At 42.7% G+C, this 12,211-nt stretch overlaps 1 protein-coding gene across 2 annotated transcripts in view; it reads right to left on the minus strand.

Annotated features, from left to right (window-relative positions):
- Nucleotides 1-12,211, minus strand: part of mylk3 (myosin light chain kinase 3) — a 50,479-nt gene that overhangs the window by 35,352 nt on the left and 2,916 nt on the right. For both annotated transcript variants that reach the window (XM_078210833.1, XM_078210832.1), the window contains exons 2-3: nt 8,589-8,682; nt 2,406-2,889 (exon numbers count right to left, since the gene is read on the minus strand). In XM_078210833.1, coding sequence (XP_078066959.1) covers nt 2,406-2,889; nt 8,589-8,682 — 578 coding nt within the window. The remainder of the gene's footprint in view (nt 1-2,405; nt 2,890-8,588; nt 8,683-12,211) is intronic.

Genomic DNA, 12,211 nt, shown 5'->3' on the forward strand with positions numbered 1-12,211 from the left:
TGCTGCCATCAAGCCAAAATGACGTTCTGCCTATCACATAAATGTGAACCGTGGTATATGAATTTCAGTGCCAGTGTGATGACAGTACATCCCAAAGATGATCAAAAAGTATGTATCTTCATCATTCACAACAGGCAAAATACCGATAGTACCCAATCAGCCCAACCTTGCAAAACCCAAAACATGATGTACAATTGTAGATGTGATTCAGTGACTGGACACCACTTGGTAAACAATCCTGATTGTACTAAGAAGTACACTGAAAACCATTTTAAGATTATCAGTCAGGCTCGTTGGGTGACTCAATTATGCATGCTAGAAGCCATATCTATTCACACAAACGGCCCTGTCCTTTGCGGACAAAAGGAAATTGTCCACACATTGTACCTCTTTCAACTAAACAGAAGCATGAGGGGACAACCATTTCCTGGTTCATTTCCTATTGCAATGCCTTGACTAGAGTCAACCTGCCTGGTCTGAATTTGAACAAAAGCAGAGTTTGCACATTCTCCCTGTGTCTGCGTGGGTTTCCTCCGGGTCCTCCAGTTTCCTCCCACAGTCCAAAGATGTGCGGGTTAGGTGCATTGGCCATGCTAAATTGCCCTTTAGTGTCCCGGGATGTGTAGATTAGAGGGATTAGCAGGGTAAATGTGTGGGGTTGTGATCGTTGTCAGTGCAGATCCGATGGGCTGAATGGCCTCCTTCTGCACCGTAGGGTTTCTATGATTTCTATGAGTTATCTTTTCATGCTGCACTCTTCATGACAATGCCTCTACCAATCAGTTCGCTTGCCAACCAATCAGTGCTCTCTTCTCATGCAGTATGAATTATTGTTCCCTTGACTGTTGGTAATCCTACGATCTGTCCTGTTGAGTGCAAGATGAAAAGCTTAAACAGCATTTTTTAGCAAAGTTGTAGTCATTGAAGGCCAATCACCTCAGCCCCAGGACATTGCTGCATAAGTTCCCCAGGGTAATAATGACCAGTCATCTTCAGTTGTTTTGTCAATGTCCTTCACTTCTTTGTAAGGTCAGAATGGGGGTTTCTCACTAATGAGGTGCAATTTGATCAGTGTTCAGATCAAATTGCAACTCCTTAAATGATGAGGCACCGTCAGCCCACACATGGATATCATTCAGACTTGTGTTGACAAGTGACCTGTAACACAAGTGCCTGACAATAACCATCTCCAACAAGAGAGAATCTAACCATCTCCCAATCACTGCACTCACTGAATCTTCCACCATCAACATCCTGGAAAATCATCATTGACCAGAGATTGACCAGCTACTTAAGTACAGCGGCTACCTGAGCAGGTCAGAGGCTGGGTATTCTGTGACTCACCTCCTGATGCCCTGAAGTCTTTCTACATCAACAAGGCAGAATGTAGGATACTTGCCACTTGCCTTGATGAGTGCTGCTCGCACAACACTCAGGAAGCTCAACACCATGCAGGACAAAGCAGCCTGCTTTATTGGCCTCCCATCCACTACCTTCAAATTTCACTCACTCCACATTGGCTCAACCTGGCTTCAATGTACACGATCTAAAAGACCACGGTTTCTTTGATAGAACCTCCAAAACCCATGAACTCTACTGCCTAGAAAACCTAGGGCAAAATGTGCAGAGGGACATCCCACCTCCAAGTTCCATGCAAGCTCACACACTATCCTTCACTGTTGCCTGGGTCAAAATCCTGGAACTCCGTCCCTAACGTCTCCAAGAGCATCTTTACCACACAGACCATGGCTGTTCAAGATGGTGACTCACCAACATCTGTTAAAGAGCAATTGGGGCTGGATAATAAATACTGGCCTTACCAGCGACTCCCACATGCCATGAATTATCAATAAAAAGAAAGATGGGCAAGGTGACATAGATTCAGACTAACAAAAGATAAATAATGAATAATGCCATCTTGACATGAAAGAGTGATCAATGTTTGGAATAGGATTCCAGAAATTTAGTGGAAACAATTGGGTAACAAAATGGGAGAATATTAGAATCTTTGAGGGTAGATGAAAAAGGTTGGGCCAAATGGAAACTGTTATCTGTATTTACCTTGCGATAAACAAGGTCAGCACCGTTTTAGTTTCAAATCAGATAAAAACAGATTATTAATTTTGCGAGTTCTTACCTGCCTAAAAAACATAAAAGCTAAATGATATCTTTTTATTTATGGCAACAAAAGTAATTGTAATAAGATGCCTAGTTATTCAATTCCTTTTCAGTAACTGGTTCAAACTTTGTATTCTTAATTCATCTGGTCAGTTTCATAATATTTGTTGATGGATATTTTCTATTTAAACCAGGATTCATCAATGATATAACAATGGAAAGAAAGCATAAGTTTGAAAGTTATGGATAAAGCAGAGATTGGTGAGTTATTGAAGTTAATACATTACCTCTCAGGAAGTAATGTGGAGTTTTCATCAAGCTTTGACTGAGTTGCAGCCACACTGACTTCAGGGGCTCCAGTTGTGACAGTCAGTTTCATCTTGTCAGTCTCTTTCCCCTGACTTCTTTCAACTCCTTGTGCATTATCTGCCTCATTGTCTGTGCTGGTTTTAGTCATTTCTTTCAGGTTGTCTTCTGATGAGTTCTGACTCTGTGTGTTTTCTGTATTTTCCTGTGAAACTTCTTTCAACTTTCTTGTTACAGTAGAGATCTCTTTTTTGCTGGCACCACCAGATTTATTTGTCGTAACTGAAGCCCCCCGGGTGTCCTTGTGTTTGTTCGCTGTCTCTGGGGACTGATCCAGTAAAGTTCCGCCTTCAGAATGAAATGTTGCCTGTGGTTCAATTTGAATGATGCTTTCTGCCTTTGTGTGCTCATCTTTATCTTTCTGGACGGTTCTACAGGTCTGGGTATCTTTGCAATCATTATCCTCTGAGGGAAAATGTTCAGCAAAGAAAAATATAAATTCATGCATTAATAAATATATATATATATATATAAATATATGTGAATAAACATTCATGTTGTAAAATCCCATCTAAAACTCAATTATATTGACTCTGTTACAGTTACCAAGCTATAGTAAAGATTACGATGTTGGATTTGTTTTCCTGAGTGGAAATCTATATATAGTGCACCACTTATCATCACAAATGTAACAGGAATGAATAAAAAATAGAGGGAAACAAAATAATATGTAAATTAAGCAAATGAGAAAAGGACAGGAGTGGAGTGTAACACATTAATGTTCTAACAGGTTGTGTCCTGGTAGGACATGAGTTTATGTTGAAATAGCCAAGCCTCTTTTAACTGTTACCTAAGTATGTAACATTGAGTCAAGGACACGGTGTGAAATGTTCTTGCTTAAAAGGAAATGATGATACAATAACACCAGTGAAGAGTGTTCCACTGCTCATGTAGGTGATGGAAAGGCTTTGGAGAGTTGGATTTGAGCTGACTGCAGACTATCCAGCTTCTGACATGCTGTTATAGCCATAGCATTGAGGTAGCAGGTAAGCTGAGTTTCTGCTCAATTGTGAACCACAGGACATTGATAGTGGGACACTGAGCAATAGGAACATAGGAATTGGGAGCAGAAGTAGGCAAATTCAGCCCTTCGAGCCTGCTCTGCCATTCAATCAGATCATGGCTGATCTCTCCCTGGTCTCAAATCCACCTCCCCACCTGTTCCCCATATCCTTCTTTCTCTTTTTTTATTTGAAATATGTTTATCTCCCTCTTGAAACCATTCAACGATTGAGACTCCAGCAATGGTAACGCTATTGAATATTAAAAGAATGTGGTTGTTGGAGATGGCCAAGCCTTGGCTTGCCATTTTAAGATGAAAACATATGTTGAATTTTCAAGTATTTTCTAGAGCTGTGAAATGTTTTATACAAATGTAAGATTTTTCTTAACAATTCTCTTTAAGACTTTGCTATAGCGTCAGTTGCTTCATTGGGTGCAATCACCTTACTGCTGTAATTATGAACATTTAAATTTGTACAAAATCTGTTAGTAACAAAGTTAGGAAGCAGTCATCATATAAAGATGTAAATAATGTAGTAGGAATTTATGTTGTAGCATCGACCTTAAATCCATATTTTAATGTATACAAGTACAAAAACAGTGCAGGCATTCTGTTTTTCAAAGAAATACAAAAATCTAAAAGCACGACTTAAAGGCTTCATTGGTTAAACCCATGTCTCTTATTTCTTGACAAAGTTGTCATGTGGGCTTGGTCATGGTAATGAGACTAGTTAGTAAATGTAATGGATCTACTTTAATAAACAAATCAGTTCAGAGCAAGATTGCTATGCACAGTAACAGACCTGGTGTATGTAATGACATGGGTCTGGTTATGTATAATGATACAACTCTAGCACATATAGTAACTCTGATTTGATATAAACCAGATAGGTACATATACTGGGGTGTAACTCAGCAAACGTATTGCCAAGTCACACTTATCCTCATATCTCAGTGTGGGAGTGCTGCTCGGGCTGCAGTGGAGAGTGACAGTTGGTGTCTCAGTGAGGGAGTGCTGCTCGGGCTGCAGTGGAGAGTGACAGTTGGTGTCTCAGTGAGGGAGTGCTGCTCGGGCTGCAGTGGAGAGTGACAGTTGGGGAAGTGTGGGGAAGTTTTTTTTGTTTTTTTTTTTTGTTTTCTTTTTTTCTTGCTGGTAATGGCTTCAGGGATGGCAGTTCAGGCAGTATGCTGCATCTCCTGTGGGATGTATGTGGTGAGGAAATCCAGTAGTGTTTCAGGAGATTTTAGTTGTAAGAAGTGCATTAGATTGCAGCTTCTGGAGGAGCGTGTAAAGGAGCTGGAGGGGGAGGTAGAGGAACTCCGCATAATTCGGGAGGCGGAGGTGGAAGTTGATAGGAGTTATAGAGAAATAGTAACTCCTAGAAATGAGGCTTGGGTCAATGCCAGGAGGAGGGGTAAGAAGCAATCGGGAAGACAATCCCCTGGGGCGGTTCCCCTCCATAATAGGTTTTCGGTGCTGGAGGCTACAGTTGAGGAGGAATCAACTGAGCATAGAGAGCAGATCTCTGGGGGTGAGCCGAGTGAGAAAGCTCAGGTGGTTAGGGGCTGTAAAAGACTGGGCCTTGTGATTGGGGACTCCACAATTAAGGGGACAGATAGGAGGGTCGGAACTAAAGGTAGGGACTCAGGGTTGGTGTGTTGCCTACCAGGGGCTGGGGTCCGGGATGTGTCTGACAGGGTATTCAGGACTCTTAGGGGGGAGGGAGATAAACCACAAGTTATTGTACATGTGGGGACACACGACATAGGGAGGATAGGGGAAGGGGATATTAGGCAGGGATTTATGGAGTTGGGGTGGAAACTAAAGGCCAAGACTGACAGAGTGGTTATCTCTGGACTCTTGCCTGTACCACGGGATAGTTTAGAGAGGAATAGGGAGAGGGAAGGTTTGAATTCATGGCTGAGGGGATGGTGCAGGAGGGAGGGGTTCAGGTACTTAAGCAATTGGGGCTCGTACTGGGGAAGGTGTGACCTCTATGAGAAGGATGGTCTACACCTTAATCAGAAGGGGACCAATATCCTGGGGGGTAAATTTGCTAAGGCCATGCAAGGAGGTTTAAACTGATTCGGGGGGGGGGGAGGGATCCTGAGTAGTGGGGCTGAAAGTGAGGGATGCATGGATGGGGACTGCAATGCACGGCATTGCAGAGGTGGGGTGGAGCAGGGTTTGAAATGTGTATACTTCAATGCCAGGAGTATTCGCAATAAAGTGGGTGAACTTGCAGCGTGGATCAGTACCTGGGACTTCGATGTTGTGGCTATTTCAGAGACATGGATAGAGCAGGGGCAGGAATGGATGCTGCAGGTCCCGGGGTTCAAATGTTTTAGTCGAAGTAGGGAAGGAGGTAGAAGAGGGGGAGGGGTAGCATTATTGGTCAGAGATTGTATCACAGTGTCAGAGAGGAGGTTTGATGAGGACTTATCTGTTGAGGTAGTATGGGCGGAGATTAGAAATAGGAGAGGAGAGGTCACCCTGTTGGGAGTCTTTTATAGACCTCCTAAAAGTTCTAGAGAGGTTGAGGAAAGGATTGCGGAGTCAATCCTGCTTAGGAGTGAAAGTAATAGGGCAATTGTTATGGGGGATTTTAACTTGACTAATATTGACTGGAATTGTTATAGCTCTAGCTCGTTAGAGGGGTCAGTTTTTGTTCAAAGCGTGCAGGAAGGTTTTTTGACTCAGTATGTAGACAGGCCAACTAGAGGTGAGGCTACATTGGATCTGGTGCTGGGAAATGAGCCAGACCAGGTGCTAGACTTGGAAGTTGGTGTGCATTTTGGTGATAGTGACCACAATTCGGTTACGTTCACCTTAGTGATGGAAAGGGATAGGCATGAACCTCGGGCCAGTGGTTTTAGCTGGGGGAAGGGTAATTATGAGGCTATTAGGAGAGAATTAGGAAACATAGGTTGGACTAGGAGATTACAGGGACTGGGAACGTCCGACATGTGGAGTTTTTTCAAGGAGCAGCTACTGCGAGTCTGTGATAGGTATGTCCCTGTCAGGCAAGGAGGAATTGGTAGGGCTAGGGAACCGTGGTGCACCAAAAAAGTTTCTTTGTTGGTTAAAAAGAAAAAGGAGGCTTATGTTCGGATGAGACGTGAGCACTCGGGTAGTGCACTAGAAAGCTTTAGATTGGCTAAGAGGGAGTTGAAGAGCGAGCTTAGAAGGGCTAAAAGGGGACATGAGAAGACTTTGGCGGATAGGGTTAAAGAGAATCCTAAGGCGTTCTATAGGTATGTCAAGAACAGAAGGTTGGTTAGGGCAAGTTTAGGGCCAGTTATAGATGGCAGAGGGAAGTTATGTGTGGAACCGGAGGAGATTGGTGAAGCATTGAACCAATATTTCTCTTCGGTGTTCACGCAAGGGGACATGAATATAGCTGAGGAGGACACTGGGTTGCAAGGGAGTAGAATAGACAGTATTACAGTTGATAAGGAGGATGTGCAGGATATTCTGGAGGGTCTGAAAATAGATAAATCCCCTGGTCCGGATGGGATTTATCCAAGGATTCTCTGGGAGGCAAGAGAAGTGATTGCAGAGCCTCTGGCTCTGATCTTCAGGTCGTCGTTGGCCTCTGGTATAGTACCAGAAGATTGGAGGTTAGCGAATGTTGTCCCATTGTTTAAGAAGGGGAACAGAGACTTCCCCGGGAATTATAGACCGGTGAGTCTCACTTCTGTTGTCGGCAAGATGTTGGAAAAAATTATAAGGGATAGGATTTATAGTTATTTGGAGAGTAATGAATTGATAGGTGATAGTCAGCATGGTTTTGTGGCAGGTAGGTCGTGCCTTACTAACCTTATTGAGTTTTTTGAGAAAGTGACCAAGGAGGTGGATGGGGGCAAGGCAGTGGACGTGGTATATATGGATTTTAGTAAGGCGTTTGATAAGGTTCACCATGGTAGGCTTCTGCAGAAAATGCAGATGTATGGGATTGGGGGTGATCTAGGAAATTGGATCAGGAATTGGCTAGCGGATAGGAAACAGAGGGTGGTGGTTGATAGTAAATATTCATCATGGAGTGCGGTTACAAGTGGTGTACCTCAGGGATCTGTTTTGGGGCCACTGCTGTTTGTAATATTTATTAATGATCTGGATGAGGGTATAGTTGGGTGGATTAGCAAATTTGCTGATGACACCAAAGTCGGTGGTGTGGTAGACAGTGAGGAAGGGTGTCGTAGTTTGCAGGAAGACTTAGACAGGTTGCAAAGTTGGGCCGAGAGGTGGCGGATGGAGTTTAATGCGGAGAAGTGTGAGGTAATTCACTTTGGTAGGAATAACAGATGTGTTGAGTATAGGGCTAACGGGAGGACTTTGAATAGTGTGGAGGAGCAGAGGGATCTAGGTGTATGTGTGCATAGATCCCTGAAAGTTGGGAATCAAGTAGATAAGGTTGTTAAGAAGGCATATGGTGTCTTGGCGTTTATTGGTAGGGGGATTGAATTTAGGAGTCGTAGCGTTATGTTGCAACTGTACACAACTCTGGTGCGGCCGCACTTGGAGTACTGTGTGCAGTTCTGGTCCCCACATTACAGGAAGGATGTGGAGGCTTTGGAGAGGGTGCAGAGGAGGTTTACCAGGATGTTGCCTGGTATGGAGGGGAGATCCTATGAGGAGAGGCTGAGGGATTTGGGATTGTTTTCGCTGGAAAGGCGGCGGCTAAGAGGGGATCTTATTGAAACATATAAGATGATTAGAGGTTTAGATAGGGTGGATAGTGATAGCCTTTTTCCTCTGATGGAGAAATCCAGCACGAGGGGGCATGGCTTTAAATTGAGGGGGGGTAGTTATAGAACCGATGTCAGGGGTAGGTTCTTTACCCAGAGGGTGGTGAGGGATTGGAATGCCCTGCCAGCATCAGTAGTAAATGCGCCTAGTTTGGGGGCGTTTAAGAGATCCGTAGATAGGTTCATGGACGAAAAGAAATTGGTTTAGGTTGGAGGGTCACAGTTTTTTTTTTAACTGGTCGGTGCAACATCGTGGGCCGAAGGGCCTGTTCTGCGCTGTAATGTTCTATGTTCTATGTTCTATGTTCTATGAATGCCTGCCTCTGCTCAGAAAGTGTGTACTTTTTCTGTACCTTCAAATAAGTCTCTGTTTATTTGTACTTGGACCCCTCTGCTGCTAAAACCATGCTTTGGTTTGGCGCCTTTCTCTTCAGCTTTATTATTTGCCTGTTAACAAACAAAATTTGCAAAATTTTAAACGGTCATAAAAAGTAATAATACACAGACATCTAAGTGATGCGGAGAGCCACCAATTTGGGAATAATACACAAATTAGTATCCTGTGAATGCCAATTTATCAGTGTTTATTGATTGTTGTGGGAACTTACAAGCCCCTGTCATTATAAATTTACATATTTACAACAAGAAGACAAAGAGCTTTTCACATCTTTCAAATACTAAATGTACTATCCACTCTCTCTATTAGATATGTACAGTATTGTGTGTGGTAAAGGATGTTGTCCAATCTGCAGCCCATGTGGTCTGAATTCTGGCAACCTAGCTATTAAGCTTATTTCTATAATTTGTCACTTGCAGCTCTGTCTCATTTTAACTTTATAGACCTGAAACTCTGAAAAGGATTGTTTGATTGATAGTTAAATCCTAAAGAAGAACACCAAGATTGGTTTTTGTCTGACTGAAATGTGTACGAATTAATGGGAACACTAATTTGATAATAAAACTGCATGGCATGTGGTCCACTAAGATAATAAGTTGAATATTCCTATGGTCATATGTACAAAAGCTTCAGTTACATGTCTCTCTTTTCAGCAATATTCAGCAATATGCTTTTGAATACTCATCTATAGTGTATATATACACGTGAAGTATCTGCAGTTTGAGTATGGGCTCCAAATTTGCACCAATAACAAGTTTGTCATTACTAAAAGTCCTGGAAATTTGGAAAATGGCATTGTGTTCCTGGTTTACTTGTCTGCCAAAACCAACTGGCATAACATAGAATCATAATTCTCTGTAATTCTGATGTAGAGCCAAACAAACTCGAAATATTGGGTGGAATTTTTCCGTCGCGCCCGCCACAGGAATCATAGAGGGCGGGGACGGATCATGTAAATATCCATTGACCTTGTGCAGGATTTTCTAGTCTAGGGGTGAGCAGAGCTGGAAAATCCCACCCATTAACCCTGGTTCCTCTCCTTGCAGATGCTTCCAGATCTGCTGAGTTTTTCCAGCATCCTCTGTTCTAGTCTCTGTAACTTTCTTTTCCAGAAAATAACTCATAATTGCACTCGGCATTCAGACCACAGAAGGACATTCAATCTTTTTTTCTGCTTTTTGAAAATGTTCACCCAATATGTGGGAACATACGCAACCTCTTTTATTGATACAATCCAGGTAATCCAGTGCTGTACCTACTTGAAAACAGCTGGACAAACTGCTATATTTCACTGTGAACTGGCTCTTAAGGTAGTTCCCAACCTATTATAGCTCAATACTGAAGTCATGGGAAGGCTCTTTGTAAAATGCTCTTGCAATTTGTAAGTCATAATGAATTACAGTGACAGTTTAGATGCAAGTGTATTCCTAAGTTAGGTAAAGTATGGGTTATCACCCATTTTATATCACCAGACAACTCAATATTGAAAATACAAATTGAGTGGAACATCCATTCTCCGTATTCTCAGCCCACCAAAGGCTTTATCATCATATATTAAACGAAACTCCATAACTACGGCACAATGGCGCAGTGGTTAGCACTGCTGCCTCTCAGCACCAGGGACCTGGGTTTGATTCCCAGTCTTGGGTCACTGTCTGTGTGGAGTTTGCACATTCTCCCCGTATCTGTATGGGTTTCCTCCGGGTGCTCCAGTTTCCTCCCACGGTCTAAAAAGATGTGCGGGTTAGGTTGATTGGCCATGCTAAATTGACCCTAGTGTCAGGGGGATTAGCAAGGTAATAATGTGGGGTTACGGGAATAGGGCTTGGGTGGGATTGTGGTCAGTGCAGACTCGATGGGCCGAATTGTCTCCTTTTGCATCGTAGGGATTCTATGGGATACACAGGTCAGTTAGTATTTGAAAGAGAAAAACAAGTCTGGATAGGGCCTTTCATCAGGGCAGTGCTTAATATCAAGGTTTTGCCCTCATTATCAATAGATTACTTAAGTTATTGATATTTCCATTCTACGTATAGCACAATAAACATATTGGTCGTAATTTTACTGTCCCGCCTGCCATGAGAATCAGAGCAGGCGAGGGGCGGACCATGGAAAGGTCCATTGACCTCGGGTGGGATTTTCCAGTTTCAGGCCGAGTAAGGCGGGAAAATCCTGCCCCTTCTCTTTATGTCATGGTAGGCTCCTCAACGACATACACACCTATGGTAGATTGGAAAAAGAAAACCCTATGGTGCACTCACTAGTCTGGTATTAGAGCCAGACAGGATTGCAGCACTTCATGGCATTGTTGGCAATTGACTATCCAGCCTGACTCACTGATGGATTCTGGAGGGTTAGACTGTCACTGGAGGTTGGGATACTCCCCTCTCAGCTGCAGGTTGTCCTTCGAACCAAACCTCTAAACATGTAACTTTGGTAAAAGTAACATGGAACTTTGGTAAAATGTCACTGTTTGGACAAACAGCAGAAATTTTTACAAAGTTCCATGCATGGATTTAGCTGGTATAAGGTGCTGGTGAAGCCACACCTGGAGTACTGTGTACAGTTTTGGTCTCTTTACTTGAGAAAGGATATACTGATACTCGAGGGGGTGCAAACTAGGTTGATTCCGGAGTTGAGAGGGTTGGCTTATGAGGAGAGACTGAGTAGACTGGGGCTATTCTCATTGGAATTCAAAAGAAAGAGGGGAGATCTTATAGAAACATATAAGATTATGAAGAGAATAGATAAGATTGAAGCAGTGAGGTTGTTTCCACTGGCGGGTGAAACTAGAACTAGGGGGCGTGGCCTCAAAGTAAGGGGGAGCAGATTTAGGACTGAGTTGAGGAGGAACGTCTTCACTCAAAGAGTTGTGAATCTGTAGAATTCCCTGCCCAGTGAAGCAGTTGAGGCTACCTCATTGAATGTTTTTAAGGCAAGGATAGATAAATATTTGAACAGTAAAGGAATTAAGGGTTATGGTGAGCAGGTAGGTAACTGGAGCTGAGTCCACGAAAAGATCAGCCATGATTTTATTGAATGGCAGAGCAGGCTCGAAGGGCCAGATGGCTTACTCCTGCTCCTAGTTTGTATGTTGGTAGGTAGACCTCAGGACATATGTAAGGACCTTTCTAGCTTACACCCAAGCTTCTCAGGTTATCAGAAACTATTTATTTGGATAATTTTTGACTGGTTTACCACAGAAAGGATTTGGAACAGAAACTTACTTTTTTTTTTAAATGAACCGTACTCATTTTTTTACATGCACTTTCACAACAATATATTAATTTGTTCCAAAGACTAAATAATAAGTATTTATTAACTTGTTTTGATAACTGATAAGCACCTCACACCCATTTTATTGGGAGATCTTTGGACCCAGCTCCTTGGCAATGATTGTTTTGCATGTCAGCCCTCCTGGCTGTCAATATAGGATTAAAAATATAGGTAGGGTTGGTCAAGCTTTTACAACAGGCAGCTATGAGGGAAAATGTTGATCATGTACAGAAGTTTAGCATGCAGAGGGGCAGTTAGGAGTTGTGTAAGATAGTCCACACATGTGAGGAAGCATTGTATTTT

Source organism: Mustelus asterias, chromosome 4 (assembly GCF_964213995.1).
Source record: "Mustelus asterias chromosome 4, sMusAst1.hap1.1, whole genome shotgun sequence".
Classification (NCBI taxonomy): domain Eukaryota; kingdom Metazoa; phylum Chordata; class Chondrichthyes; order Carcharhiniformes; family Triakidae; genus Mustelus; species Mustelus asterias.